Raw genomic sequence first — 13,447 nt, 5'->3', positions numbered from 1 at the left:
CCTCTAAATCCATCTGGCAGACCTGGAAGTGGCATCTCCAGCTGGGACGAGATGGATGCAACCAAAGAAAATCAGGGCTGGATCTTCTTTCTTTTGTACATCTCTGGTTTCTACCAACAGTAGCATGAATTCCTTCCTGGACATAGTTTTAAGAACCAGATGATTCTGGTCTGCCAACAGAAAGTCATCCAGTAGCTGAATATAAACCAATCTTTGCTTACTGTAAACACCTCCCAAAACCACCATTCTTGCTTTTTCTTGAGGATGGCCACCAGCTACTCGTCCACCTTTCCTTTCCCACTTTTTTTTTTTTTTTTTTTCCCAAGGAAGGCAGGAGGACAAACCACAATGGCAGCATTCATCCCGCTGGTGATGCCATTCCTGCCTTCATTGTTCTGCAAAACAAAGGGAATGCAGAGACAGACACAAGCTGCAAAGTGACTTCAGTAACCAGAAGGAAGCCCTCTGCCAGCAAAAGAAGGAAACTGAAAATTATTCATTAAGAAGAGCTGAGAAAATCGTTCATTAAGGAGCTGTGTGAACCTCAGCAAGCGTGGAGACCAAACTAAAGATCTCCCACTGCCTGTGCTGTGCCTTCTGCTGTCAGTGGGAACAAAGGGAGAGAGACAATGGGAAAAGGGAAGAGGGCACTGAGATTGAGGGGGCAACCAAAAAAATAACAGGGGTGCTGCAGGAAAATAAATCATCCTATCTTACATATTTATAGCTTGGCCTTATCCAAGATGAGTTACAGCTAAAGAAAAAAACCCAAACAATCTGTGTCTTATATTAGTTGAACAAGTAGGGATCAGATTTTCCCTCTATCTGGACATAGACAGTAAAGTCCAGAGCCTGTATTTTTATTATATTCCAAGTTACAGGATGTAACTTCTGCCTTTCTCCTTAATAAATCGTTAATTCTTTTCTAAAGCTCTCCTAAGGCTCAAAATTCACAGCAGACTGCAAATATAATTTGTGTTTGGTCTAAAGAACTCCCTCCATTTAACCAAGTCCGTGCTTTCTACTATGAAAACAGCTTTGGATATAGGATAATGACTGCAAAGTAGAAGGGTTGACTCTTATTTATTCCCTTCCATTTGCTATTTTTATTGCTTTCCTCTCCTAGGCTATACAATACCCCTCTTTTCAAGCCACCTTTCACCACCTGCCTCCAAACTACACAGATTTTTTTTATTTTAGGAGAAAGCAGCCACCTTCCAGCCCGACTGAAGTGCACGGAGCCTTCCCACCCATGGGGACATCCGAGACAGGGCCAGGCCTTGCTGGAGCCACACCCTACCGTGATCTCTGCTTAATTAACTAATTAATTGATTAATCACGTATTATAGAAAGTAAATAAATCAATACACTAAGAACACTTAGAACACAGTTGCCTCAATAGGCACCACACACACACACATTGAGTGCATGCCTGGCACTGAGGGGGCAGCACAGCCCCTCACTCGTTTTGGGGTGCCTGGCAGGTGCAACCCACCCCGCTGAGGGAGCCCCCGCAATGCTGCGTTATCCCGAAGGACTTTTCCCGGCTCCTTCCCTCAGAGACCCCCGGGACCCCCCGATCCCGCCCCGCAGCTCCCGCTCCGCTGCCTCAGGGAGCGGCGACACCGCCCCGGCCCCGCCCCTTCCCTCAGGCGGGCACGGAGAGGGCGTGGTCTATATATAGAGGGCGGAGCCTCAGCAAGCCCCGCCTTTGCGCGCGTGCGCCGTGGCGCGGTGACGTAGGGCGGGTGTCCGGTGACCTTCAGAGGCGGCGGCGGGCGCGGGGGTGCGTGGAGCTGTGCTCAGTTTCTTCCTTCTTCTCTCCGGACTTTTCTCCTCAACGCCGACATGCCCAGGGGTGGCCGCAGCCGCACGTCCCGCGTGGCGCCCCCCGCCAGGTAAGGGCTGCTGGGTTCCTTCCCTTCTTTCCCATCCCCCTCACCCCGTGTGGGCCGCAGCGCGGTGAAGGCCTTTCCGCCATTACCGGAGTTGGGTGACGCACCGGGGGGGGGTAATGGATATAGGAAGGGGGCCCGGCTGCCTGCCTTGCGGGGATGGATGGATGGGTAGATGGAAGTAGATCTCGGTGCTTGCTGGGCGGCGGGGCCTTGCCATCCATTGCCTGAGCCTTAAGGCCTTATTTAATCAGCCTTTTTTAAGGCTCTATCTCATTTCCGGCCAAATAACCCCGTTCTTTGAGGTGTGGGGGTGCGGCGTGCCTTTCGAACAGACAAAAAGAAGCCTTTAAACCCCGTTGTTCGTAAATCACTCACCAGAATATTGAGTTCTTGCCATCAGTGTGCAGGGGGTACCAAAGAGGAACTTCCCCAGAGCCGGGCGCCCTCTGCCTGTTGTGGATTTGGAGTGAAAACGTGAGGTTTCTCTGTATGTCCTTGCAGTCGGGCACCGCCAATGAGAGCTGCATCACCGGCACCGGCTGCTCGGGCCCCGGTCCCAGCAGCAGCACCGCCTTCTGCTGTGGCTGCTCCTGCCCCGAAGCAGCCTGGGCTGATGGCACAGATGGCTACAACTGCTGCTGGAGTTGCTGTCGGCTCTGCTGTTGGCCATACCATAGGTCATGCCCTTACAGGAGGATTTGGTGGAGGAAGCAGCTCTGAAGCTGCAAGGCCTGATATTACTTACCAGGTAAGACAAAGCATTCCTGGACATGGATTAACCAGGGGCACTGAACTTGCAACATCAATTACAAATAGGCTGAAGTAATTGCTGTAAACATAAAGACTCCACAAAACATGGCTGGGAAAACTGGCAGCTTCAGTGACTCAGTCTGCAAAGCAACTACCACAGTAACCACGAGTATCTTAAAAGTAGCTCAAAGGGCTGCATTGTGCTTGTGGTAGGGTATAAGTGGTATTTTATACTGTAGTTCCCCCCTCTGGTCAGACACAACTTCTGTGTTCCAGCTGTAATGACAGCAAGATCTATTGCAAGACCTTTTTGTGCTCCTCACACATTAAAGTAATGCAATCTAGAGTTACCCAAGTGTAACTTACAAAACTGTCCCTGCCACTGCTGGGAACTGTTTTGTACTTAAGCCCATTACTTGTGTTCCATTTAAAAAGCAACACAACATTTTGACTAAAAATGCAAAGAAGAAATACCCAGCAAGCAGTACTGGGCTGGTTTATCTTCATGGCCTGGAGCTGTTGCCAGGGTGCTCATGGAGGTTTCTGCCATTTCAGGAGCCCCAGGCAGCTCAGCCTGCCTCCTACCAGCAGCAGCAGTCACAGGTTGCTCCTTGCCAGTATGAAATGAAGCAATTCCTGGAGTGTGCCCAGAACCAGACTGACCTCAAGCTGTGTGAGGGCTTCAGTGAAGTGCTGAAGCAGTGCAGGTTTGCTAATGGTAAGCAGACAGTGTTACCAGACAACTACTACAGCAGCTAAGCAGTAAAGTTATGGTGGGAACACCCTGGTTTTATCCATCCATCCAGTAAAGAATGGGAATTGATGCAAAACACACGTGGTGCCGTCAGTTAAAGCAAACTGCTGTTAGGGTTCCTGTTTTGGTCCTCTGTGTGTAGCTGGGGAGGAGGTGGGAGGTGGAGAGAGGGTAAATTCCTGAAGATTTTGTGCTGGTGCATGGGCTGGTGGTGACAGTGTGGGAGAGGTGACAGCAGACATCAGCACAGCTGGCCTGGAGCAGGTGCCTGTTCCGCACAACTCACCCTGGCCTGGGAGTGAGGAAATGAAAATGCTGATGTTGGGCTGGGCTGCTGGAGTCTGCAAATAGTTGAGGGGAGAGGGAACACCCCAACATCCACCTGCTTTACAGCAAGGAAGACCACCTGCCACTTAGGGATTCAAAACTTAATTAACTGTGGTAACTTCTTCCCTTTCAGGTTTAGCCTAAGCCTTCAGATCAACGTTGTTGAAGGCCATCTTTACAAGAACTGACCTGTGAATGAAAAAAAGCTTCAGTAATAAAGTCTAAAGATGTCTGTTATCTTGTTAGTTCATATATTCACACTTAACTCTCCTTGTGGCTTGATTCCTGCCATAGCTGCTACAGATGTGATACTTAAAGCCGCCAATTAATACAGCACAAAATGGAAGAATGAACAACAAAGCAGAATGAGCTAATGTAGGTAAACTGGTTTGCTGATTGTTGCAGTGAATGTAAAAGATATGGTGCATAAATAAACTTCTCTCTAGAAGTACCTTGCTGCAGTGGCCTTGAGTCCAGTCTGAAGGGTGAGCAGGGGAGAACTGATTTTGGCAGCTCCTGTCTGCTTGCCAGGAGTGGTGCCTGGAGGGCTGGAGCTGCTGGAGTCAGAACTGCTGTAGCTCAGCTGTTAGCTGGGTGGGACAGACATCTGCTTGAGCATTTGAACCCCACAGGCAGCTTCTGATCAAAACACATAGGGACAAGGAAGTATGTCTGATCCATGTTGTTCTGTGTGCAGCGGGTCTTGGGTCCCCTAACAGCATCCTGTTGTACTTTTAAACTAAAACAGATTCTATATTCAGATTCAGGATATGCTGAGAAATAACCTCCCCTGTGCTCAGAGAGGATCACTGGTGGGCCATTAGCTGATGAAGCTTCTGCATCAACAAGCAGCTGGGCGCTTCCAAAATCATGTAGTCTTAGATGAAACTTAGTTCCCAGTAACACAAGATGAGGCTGTGGGTTTTCCTTCTCTCCCATCTTGTGAGGGAAGTCTTGAACTGACATGAGAAGGTGGTAACTGGGTGGGTGTGGCTTTTCTTACACCTGTCTCAGGTGAGCAACAGAGCTACTGCTGCCATGTGATGAAAAATAAATAACCTGATTAAAAAGTACCTACTGATGTAAAGGGCAAACCCAACTATTTTCCATCAGCAGGAGCAGCCAGGTTTAGCCCTGCTGAAATCCCCGGAGCCTGCAGAGTAAACGCTTCTACTTAAGGAGTGTTGTAAGCCCTGCACTGGGAAGCTGAGCTCCCACAGGGGCAGGGAATAATCCTGCACCAAAAATTGCAGTTCTGCTTTGCCTGAGCTGCTTTTATGCTGCTGGGTATTCTGCCAGTTCCTGAAAGCCTTCATCCCTGATCTGCAGTTCCTGGAAGTTAAAATATTAAAATGGGGAAGGGTTACCTCCAGCACAGGGCACAAGGACACAACCACCTTTCCTCATGGCATGGGAAACTTCGCTTCTGCTGATCAAGCTGACATCTCACTTCCCAGCTCCGGCACCCTCCTGCTGCGAATAAAAAAAGCCATTTCGGGCCAGAAACGCCTGTGCAGGCTCTGACCTGCCACAGACATCCCCTAAAATACCATTCCCCAGCAGGCAGGGAGATGCTTTTAGACATTCAGGGCCGGCAAGCACCGCAGCGGTGCGGGAGCAGCGCCGGGAGGAGGGTCCCGGGGGAGCCGAGCCCCCCCGCAGCAGCATCACCCTCCGGGGGAGGGGATGGGGGGCTGGCTCAGACAGGAACCACACTGGCGATCGATCTCCGGGCCCAACCCCGCGCAGGGAAGGGTTAAGCCGCGCGGTACCTCCGAGGAACTCCCCGAACCTCCGCGTACCCTGCGCGGCTCTTCCTCCGCCCGCTCCCTCACCCCCCCCCGCTCCTCAGCCACAGCCCGGGGGGGAAACCTCACCTCAGGCCGCGGCCCGACATGGCCGCTCGCCGCCCGCCGCTGCCAAGTCGCGTTGCGCTTTATTTTTGGCTCGGGGGCGGCCGGCAGCCCTGAGAGAGCCGCAGCTCCCCGGCGCACAGGCCCTCGGCCCTCCCCGGCCTCTGCCCTTCGCCCGCCATCGCCCGGGGCCCGGGGGGGGTGGCGGTGACAGACCCTGCAGCGAGGTGAGGCCGGCGGGAGCCCGGTGCGGGAAGGAACCGGCTTCAGGAGACGCTGGTTTGGGGGGGTGGGAGGTTTCGGAGACGGCGGGGGTTTGAGCTACCCTCAAAAAACTTGCTTTCGGTATTATTTTAAGCATTCCCTCCCTTATTTGCTGAATAAGTCTCCTTGTTCGTTTTTGCTCGGTGGGCTATGAGGGGCGGAGGGAAGGACCGGAACGAGAAGGGGGTTTGGGGCGGGGGGAGCTCCTGTGCTGGCCTCAAATATGATTTTAGCTTGGGCTTTCCGGATTTATCTCAAAAAAAGATTTGCACGTTATTGAATATTTACTCCGAGAACATTTAAACCCCTGGCTGACAGCAGCGGGCCAGTCTCCAGCGTTCTGTCCTTCAGCATTCCTCCATCCCTGCCTCGGGACTGAAACCTTCCCCCCAGCCCTGACCCCCTTTCTCTCCCACAGAGCTCCAGTAATCATCCCGGTGTATCCTGTTCCTGCTCTGTACCAACAGTTTCTGTACCCTCAGAATGTTTTAAACAAACTCCCAGGCTCTTTCCTCCCAGAAGGTACCACAGAGCCCAGCAGCACTCTGCAGATGCTCTCCTGCCCTTCCACACCAACCCCCAGGACTTTTGATTTTCAGCTTCAAAAAATTTAAATCTCTTGGTTCCCTCCCATCTTGGAGATAGTTTATTTTCCCTACCCCTTGATTCTGCCTCTTGTTTCAGCCCTGACTTGGTTTGGCACTGTTCACAGTATTTCCAGCAGTTGAAATTTTATAACTTAAACCAAACTCATGGCTGTTTAGAAATGCTCCTGCCCTCGCTGGATTATCTCTCCTGGCAGCAGACAGACACCTGGGCACCAGACCTACAGCATCGATCCTCATATCTAGGTCAGGACAGATACACATTGATAACAAGATTTAAACATAGCCAGAGTTGCAACCCTGCCTGGCAGTGTCCTGGTGGAGTTATTGCCACCTCAGAGACAAGGGCAAAGCAAACGCACAGTACTGGGGCTCTCTTGCCCGCCTACTTTCCCTCCCCCAGCACAAACTGCTCCCCCAAAATGATGATTTTGCTGCCCAAGCTTTTAAGAGCTGCTTTCTACACCAGCTTTTGGTGTCTGTATGTTTGTGGAGCAGCTGGACACGAACAATCAGGATTTCAGCAATGCCAAGAGCAGGAACAAGCAGAGGACACGCAGTTCCCAGGGCTTAAAGGGAAACTCTGGTGAAAAGGAGGGATCAGGACTACTTGGTGATTTTTTTCCTCCCTTTATCCCAGACCTCAAAATATAGTCATGCCACTCCTCCAACAACAGCAGCACATACCAAAAAAAAAAACCAATAACCAAACAAAAAAACCTCCAAACAAAACAAAAATGAAAACCAACCAACAAACCAACCAACTGAACAAAAAGGAAAAAAACCAAAACAGGACAAAAGCCTTTCAGGAGCTTTGGAGGCTGCTGGCAGCAGGAACTCACTCAGCTGCTGTCCTCAGTCCTTTTCCCTTCATCTTTAAACACTGTTTTTGCCTCCTTGTTCTTAGCCACATCATTCCAGTTTTAAGACAAACTCTTTTGTCTTAAAAATCAGAGGGGGAAAAAAATGCAGATTTTGGGGCTTCACAGTGGTCTTTGGGGTTTGGAGTGACATTCTGGGAGGCTGCTGCTAGGGACCTTTGAACCTGCTCTGCCAGCACTGCCTTGCCACACGCCTTTGCACCGTGCAAGCTTAAGGTGCCACTCAGCCACTGCCTCCCCACCAGCTCTCTCTGCACTGACCTCAGTGAGAGACTCAAATAAAACTAAGCTGTGAGCTGGATGCAGGTGCTCTGCAGGACAGGATGATTTTTTTTTTTTTTTTTTTTTTTGTGCTGGGGTGCTTTCCAAAGCCTTTTCTGTAGCCTGGCTATGAGGGATCCAGCAGGATTTCTCCTGTTGGCCCCAATTCGATCTCTACAGGGTCCTGAGGGCTTTACTTTGCATTTCCATACTACAATTTCCATCCTTTTGGTCTGTGATCACCTTCCTCTCTTCTCCAGCTTGATGCTTTTCCTGCTGAGGGGGGGATCAGGACAGGGTAGGTCCCTCCTCCTGCCCCAGGTAGAGCCTGCACCTCTTAATGCTCTTTTCTCCTTGCAGCACTTTTGCACCAGCAGACGAGCCCGGAGTGCCACCAGGCAGGAATCAGAGATGACCAAGGAAGAGGACCTACCAGACTGGAACTCATCCCAGGAATTTTATGAAAAATATGAGCCGAAGGAGATTTTGGGCAGGTAAAGCTTGTTTTTCTGTCAAACTCTGGTTTCACTTATTCCAATAACCAGAGGAACAGCATCCTCTGGGAATCTGATATGAACACAGGCCATAGCAGCACCATGTTAAAAATAGCACGAAGATGCTCTTTCCATCAGCTCAAAATCTGTTCCCCCAGGACAGGGCAACAGAGCAAAACCCACGGTTACATGAAAACAACCAGCCCAGGTGCCCACGGCACAGTCAGGCTGGATAGGGAGGTATGGAACCCCCCAATCTTGTCTGTGTTGTCCCTGGCAGGGGGGTGAGCAGCATCGTCCGTCGGTGCATCCACAAAACCACCCGTCAGGAGTATGCAGTGAAGATCATCGACATCACAGCGGGGAACATTTCCCCCAAGGAGGTGCAGGAGCTGCGGGAAGCCACCACCAAAGAGATTGACATTCTCCGGAAGGTCTCGGGCCACCCCAACGTCAGTAAGTCAGGCTCTGAGCATCAGGGCAAGGGGGTTTTCTGCCCCATTTATTTTTCAGGGTGTCCCCAGGACATGGGTTTTGGGGTGAAAGCCCGGGAGGGTCAGGACTGATGGTCCTAATGTGATGCAGGGTGCTTGCTCAGAGCATCGTCTGCTTTACCCTCCACACGCAGGCAGGTGGTTCCCAGACTGCCCAAGTCATCTCCCAACCAAAACACAGATGAAGATTAACTCCTCATTAATACAATTAGCAATGTGATCAGCAATTTTTAGTCCAGGAACATGCTACACACTGTGCTCACAGCCCCCTAATGTTTTATTGCAGTCCAGCTGAAGGACAGCTATGAATCCAGCACCTTCTTCTTCTTGGTGTTTGACCTGTAAGTACCAGCTTGCCCACCCCTACAGCACCAACTCCCTGAGCACATTCCTGCTTTGCAGACAGCCACCAGCCAACACTTATTTCAGCTTTTTATGGCCCAAACAGGGCAAAGCAGAGAGACAAGCAGCACTTGCTTAAGGTAGAAACAAACCTCAGTTCCTGTAAGCCAGCTCACTGCAGCCTTGTGCCAGCAGTGTTTGCCCTCTGTCAGCAGCTCAGTGCTGCTCAAGTTTCCCTGTAACCTTTGGTGGGAGCCTGATGCATCCCTGTGGGTTATTTATATGCCCAGTGGGACCAGGGCTTGTGTGACACCACAACACTGGAACAGTGTGATGGACAGCAGTAGAAGGGGATGGCACCAGGAGAGCCCCATCTCTATCCCATCCAAATGCCACCCTCTCCAGGGGCAGTCTTTTCTTTCTTTTGCCTCGTGTTTTGCAGCAATATAGACTTTCTTACCCCTTTTTATTAACAAGTTGGCTTGTCCTTTTGTGCAGAGGGTGACTTGGGGCTGTTAAAGGGCAACAACCCCCACACCATCCTCCCCAAGACCTTGTGGCTGGCTTGCTGTGGCATCTCAGCCACTGCCTGTCTGTTTTCCCTCCTGCACACAGGATGAAGAAAGGGGAGCTCTTTGACTACCTCACTGAGAAAGTCACCTTGAGTGAGAAGGAAACAAGGTAAGGCCAGAAGCAGATAGCTGAAAATCCTGGTGCAAAAGCAGAGCACGGGTTCAAAAGATGACCTTGCAATGGGCGTGGCACCCACGGGCAAAACAGCACCCTGGGCTGTTCCCCTGTGTCCCCTGTGCAGTCCCTGTCCCTGTCTCCGTCCCTGGGAGCGTGGTGCCTGTGGGTGCTCAGAGCTGCTCTCCCCACCCCCAGGAAGATCATGCGTGCACTGCTGGAAGTGATCCAGTATCTCCACTCCATCAACATTGTCCACCGTGACCTGAAGCCAGAGAACATCCTTCTGGATGATGACATGAACATTAAGCTGACAGATTTTGGCTTCTCCTGCCAGCTGCGTGAGAATGAGAAGCTCAAAGGTAGGAGGGCAGGGAGGCAGGGGCTATGCTGGGCTGGCCCATGGCCACCCTGTTGCTGCAGTGCCCATGGAGAGCAGGTAGAGCCTCTCCAGCCCCAGTCTCACTGCTGCAGGAGCAAATTGTTGCCTGTTGGCTTGGGGCTCCCCTTCAGCTCACACATGAGCCTTCCACATCCCATTCCTTGCCACAAAGAAGTTGCTGGGCATTAAGAGAACCATTTTCCTTTCTGCTTATTTTTTTTCCCTCCAGCTGATCCTCATTATCCCATCCATTTACTGCACAACATTAAGGCATCTTCCCAACTCCTGCCCTGCAAAGAGCCATGTATCCAACAAGCAGCCACACACACCAGCATCCCCATTGCTCTCTTTGCTCATGTTTTGGCTGTTACAATCCACCAAGAGAAGTCACCAGTGAGATGCACAAAAATTGCAATGTCTGCAAAGAACCCACCTGGATCCCACCAAAATCCCAATCCCTCTTCATCAGCTGCTCAGGGGTGGGAGGGAGAATGGCACAAACCCTCCCAGGTGGCTCAGGGAGATGCTCTGCCTTGTCTTTGCAGAGATCTGTGGCACACCTGGCTACCTGGCCCCCGAGATCCTGCAGTGCTCCATGGATGACGAGCACCAAGGCTACGGGAAGGAGGTTGATATGTGAGTGAGATATTTGCCTCCCTGCCTTGCCCCTTGGCCTGCTCCCAAAATGTGTATTTTGAGGTACAGGCAAGAGTTGTGCAGATGGAAGCCAGTTTGAGTTTGGAGGGAATTAAATGATGCACTAAAAAGACCCCCTCAGGGCTGTCTCAGCGAGCAAGGGCTCTGGCACAGAGCTGGAGAAGCAGCATCTTGGGGAGGAGTCCATCTCCCTGCTTTGCCCTAAAAGTAACACTTTCTGCTCATAAAAGTCAATGCAGGGGCTGGGCTCCAAGACACAGGGCTTTTTAAGCACACCCCATAGCAGGATGTGAGCCCGAGGCAGCCCCTCAGAGAGCAGGCAGCTCAGGTAAGCCCATCAGAACTCAGCTTGAGTCCTGTGGAGACTTTTACACCAATTGTGGTGGCTTCAGGCTCAGGTCTGCAGCGATCAGAACTGTAATGAACCACTAAAGACACACATGGGCATTTCAGCCTCTTTCCATTTTAAATACTCCATTAAGCCCACACTAGGACTCTTTCCACAACACAGCACACACCAAGAGAGCCCCAGAGCATCCAGCCTTGCTGGCACCACCATGTTCCACCCTCCCCTAAAAAGCAAATACAAAAATCCAAGAGCAGCAAACACTGCCAACTCACATCTTACTCCTGCAGCATCCAGAGAAGCAGCTCCACATCAGTTCAACTCAAAAACCCCAAGAGTGGGGAAGCCCCTGCTCTTTATTACCCATCAGGGCTAACGAGCCCCAACAGGGAGCTCAGCTTCCCTCACCAGACACCAGGCAGGGCTGTGTCCTGATTTTCCAGGATGGCAAAGCCCCACCCTGCCCCAGCTGGGGGGATGCACCAAACCATCTTTTGGGCGCAGATCTGCTCGGGTGTCCCCAGGGTGTCACCCAGGTCTTGTTGGGTTGCCCACAGGTGGAGCACTGGGGTGATCATGTACACCTTGCTGGCTGGCTCCCCTCCCTTCTGGCACCGCAAGCAGATGCTGATGCTGCGGATGATCATGAATGGGGATTACCAGTTCAGCTCCCCGGAGTGGGACGACCGCTCGGACACCGTCAAGGACCTGGTAGGCACTCAGAGCTGGGAAATCCTATGTGGGAAGGGTTTTACAAACACCTGGGACCCCTCCCAGTTGACCCAGTGCCCTCCTGCAGATCTCCAGGTTCCTGGTGGTCGACCCACGGCAGCGGTACACGGCTGATGAGGCGCTGGCCCACCCCTTCTTCCAGCAGTATGATGCGGAGGAGGTCCGGCACTTCAGCCCCATCCAGAAATTCAAGGTGAGGTTGGGTGTGTGGGGTGTCTCAGCACCCAAATCCTGAGCCTGGGAGCTGCAGGAGCCGAGCAGTGGGATGGGTTTCCCCAGATAAGCTGGGAGAAACTGGGAGGTCAGGGAGGCTGAAGGACCTGGCCTTTGGCAGGATGTGGTGGCCTGGGTGGAGACACTTCTCCAAGCACTGTTATCACTTTCTGCTACTTCCTAAGGGCTTTTTCATGGAAGAGGATAAAATAAGAAAAAGGGAAAAGCCTGCCTCCCCCACAAAAATAGAAGAAAGATTATTTCTAAGGGGAAATGGATGAGCCTGACTTCACTTGGGTGCATGAAGTGATGCAGAAGTTGATAAAAACAGATTAATCTTTTCCTTTTTTGGGGTCCAAAGGCACACAAAGTGACATTAGGTGACACACTTAGGACTAACCCCCAGTTTTGATGTTCAGGACACACTTGAAAAAAACCTGTACCGCTCCCACAGGACTTAAATACCTGTGCCAGGAGCCGGGCTCCCTCCTGGGTAGCAGCCACATGGATAGCAGTTGGTGCTGATCCAGTCCTGGCCATGAATTCCATCCTGTCCCTTCCCCATGCTGCAGGTGATCTGCTTGACCGTCCTGGCGTCCGTCCGAATTTACTACCACTACCGGATGACCAAATCTGTCACCAGGGACCTGGTGGTCAGGGACCCCTACGCCCTGAAGCCCATCCGCAAGCTGATCGACGCCTGTGCCTTCAGGACCTACAGGCACTGGGTGAAGAAGGGGGAGGCACAGAACAGAGCTGCCCTCTTCGAGAACACCTGCAAGGCCGTCCTGCTGACCCTGGCAGCAGAGGAAGGGCTGTTTTGATCTCCCTGCTGTGTATGCCCATGGGTTTGCTCAGTTAAGGCGAGTAAAATCTTTGAAAACCAACTGGTGGTTTCTTCCCCTTTTTTTCTTAATGATACTGCTGGCAAATGCAAAGCCAGCAGACACCTGGGATTTGCCCACCTTGATGCGTTCCTGAGCGACCCTGCCCTGGCAGGGGGATTGGACTAGATGATCTTTCCCTTTCAACCCCTAACTTTCTATGATTTGCCCCCAGAGCATGTCCTACTGTAAGGGATGGGTTTGAAGAAGCTGCCTCCAACAGAGCTGTAAGCAGCCACAGCTCCTGATGGAGAAGGTTCAGCCCGGCACCTAAGTGGGACCCTTTTGGGGCAGCCACAGGTGAAGGAGGGATGTGCAGGGCCTAGAGGGGTGTCCTTGTCCCCATGTGTGCTCAAGACTCTTGGTCCCATCAGATTTGGTGGCAGAGCTGGTTTATAACCCTTATGCTGGCTCCAGCACCTGGGAGAGGTGGGTCATTGGTCACTGTCACCAATGAGCTTAGAAACCAGCACACACATGGCTTTGTTTAAGGGTCAATAGAAGTCCTTGTTCCACTTCTGGGAAGGCTTGGAGGCTGGTAGGAAGCTGGGATTTCCCAAGGAGATGATGACCAATGATGATTCATCCTTCTAGGGACATGTCCCCTGGGCTTACCCCTGGCA

At 51.7% G+C, this 13,447-nt stretch overlaps 2 protein-coding genes across 3 annotated transcripts; both read left to right on the top strand.

The window, feature by feature from the left end:
• The first annotated feature begins 1,693 nt into the window (after nt 1-1,693).
• On the top strand, nt 1,694-4,181 carry CHCHD2 (coiled-coil-helix-coiled-coil-helix domain containing 2). The gene is made up of 4 exons (XM_071765587.1): nt 1,694-1,898; nt 2,400-2,646; nt 3,204-3,366; nt 3,863-4,181. Exons 1-4 carry the CDS (start codon nt 1,849-1,851, stop codon nt 3,871-3,873), a joined length of 471 nt encoding a protein of 156 aa, XP_071621688.1. The 5' UTR covers nt 1,694-1,848; the 3' UTR covers nt 3,874-4,181.
• Nucleotides 4,182-5,403: 1,222 nt separating this feature from the next.
• Nucleotides 5,404-12,827, top strand: PHKG1 (phosphorylase kinase catalytic subunit gamma 1). Of its 2 annotated transcripts, none has more exons than XM_071765582.1 (10): nt 5,404-5,809; nt 7,954-8,087; nt 8,368-8,543; nt 8,868-8,922; nt 9,539-9,604; nt 9,809-9,972; nt 10,538-10,628; nt 11,553-11,706; nt 11,795-11,920; nt 12,513-12,827. In XM_071765582.1, exons 2-10 carry the CDS (start codon nt 8,005-8,007, stop codon nt 12,762-12,764), a joined length of 1,167 nt encoding a protein of 388 aa, XP_071621683.1. In that variant the 5' UTR covers nt 5,404-5,809; nt 7,954-8,004; the 3' UTR covers nt 12,765-12,827. The 2 variants fall into 2 exon arrangements, with proteins under 2 accessions (XP_071621683.1, XP_071621682.1); XM_071765581.1 differs by lacking the exon at nt 5,404-5,809 and adding an exon at nt 7,521-7,638.
• The last annotated feature ends 620 nt before the right edge of the window (nt 12,828-13,447 follow it).

The sequence above is a fragment of the Heliangelus exortis genome, chromosome 21 (assembly GCF_036169615.1).
Source record: "Heliangelus exortis chromosome 21, bHelExo1.hap1, whole genome shotgun sequence".
Lineage (NCBI taxonomy): Eukaryota > Metazoa > Chordata > Aves > Apodiformes > Trochilidae > Heliangelus > Heliangelus exortis.
This window is presented reverse-complemented; position numbering and strand designations above follow the sequence as displayed.

Coding starts and splice junctions, on each gene's coding strand:
- CHCHD2 (XM_071765587.1), top strand. CDS start 1,849: ATGCCCAGGGGTGGCCGCAGCCGCACGTCCCGCGTGGCGCCCCCCGCC. Junction 1,899..2,399: donor CGCGTGGCGCCCCCCGCCAG/GTAAGGGCTGCT, acceptor ATGTCCTTGCAG/TCGGGCACCGCCAATGAGAG. Junction 2,647..3,203: donor GGCCTGATATTACTTACCAG/GTAAGACAAAGC, acceptor CTGCCATTTCAG/GAGCCCCAGGCAGCTCAGCC.
- PHKG1 (XM_071765581.1), top strand. Junction 8,088..8,367: donor CCGAAGGAGATTTTGGGCAG/GTAAAGCTTGTT, acceptor TGTCCCTGGCAG/GGGGGTGAGCAGCATCGTCC. Junction 9,973..10,537: donor TGAGAATGAGAAGCTCAAAG/GTAGGAGGGCAG, acceptor TTGTCTTTGCAG/AGATCTGTGGCACACCTGGC.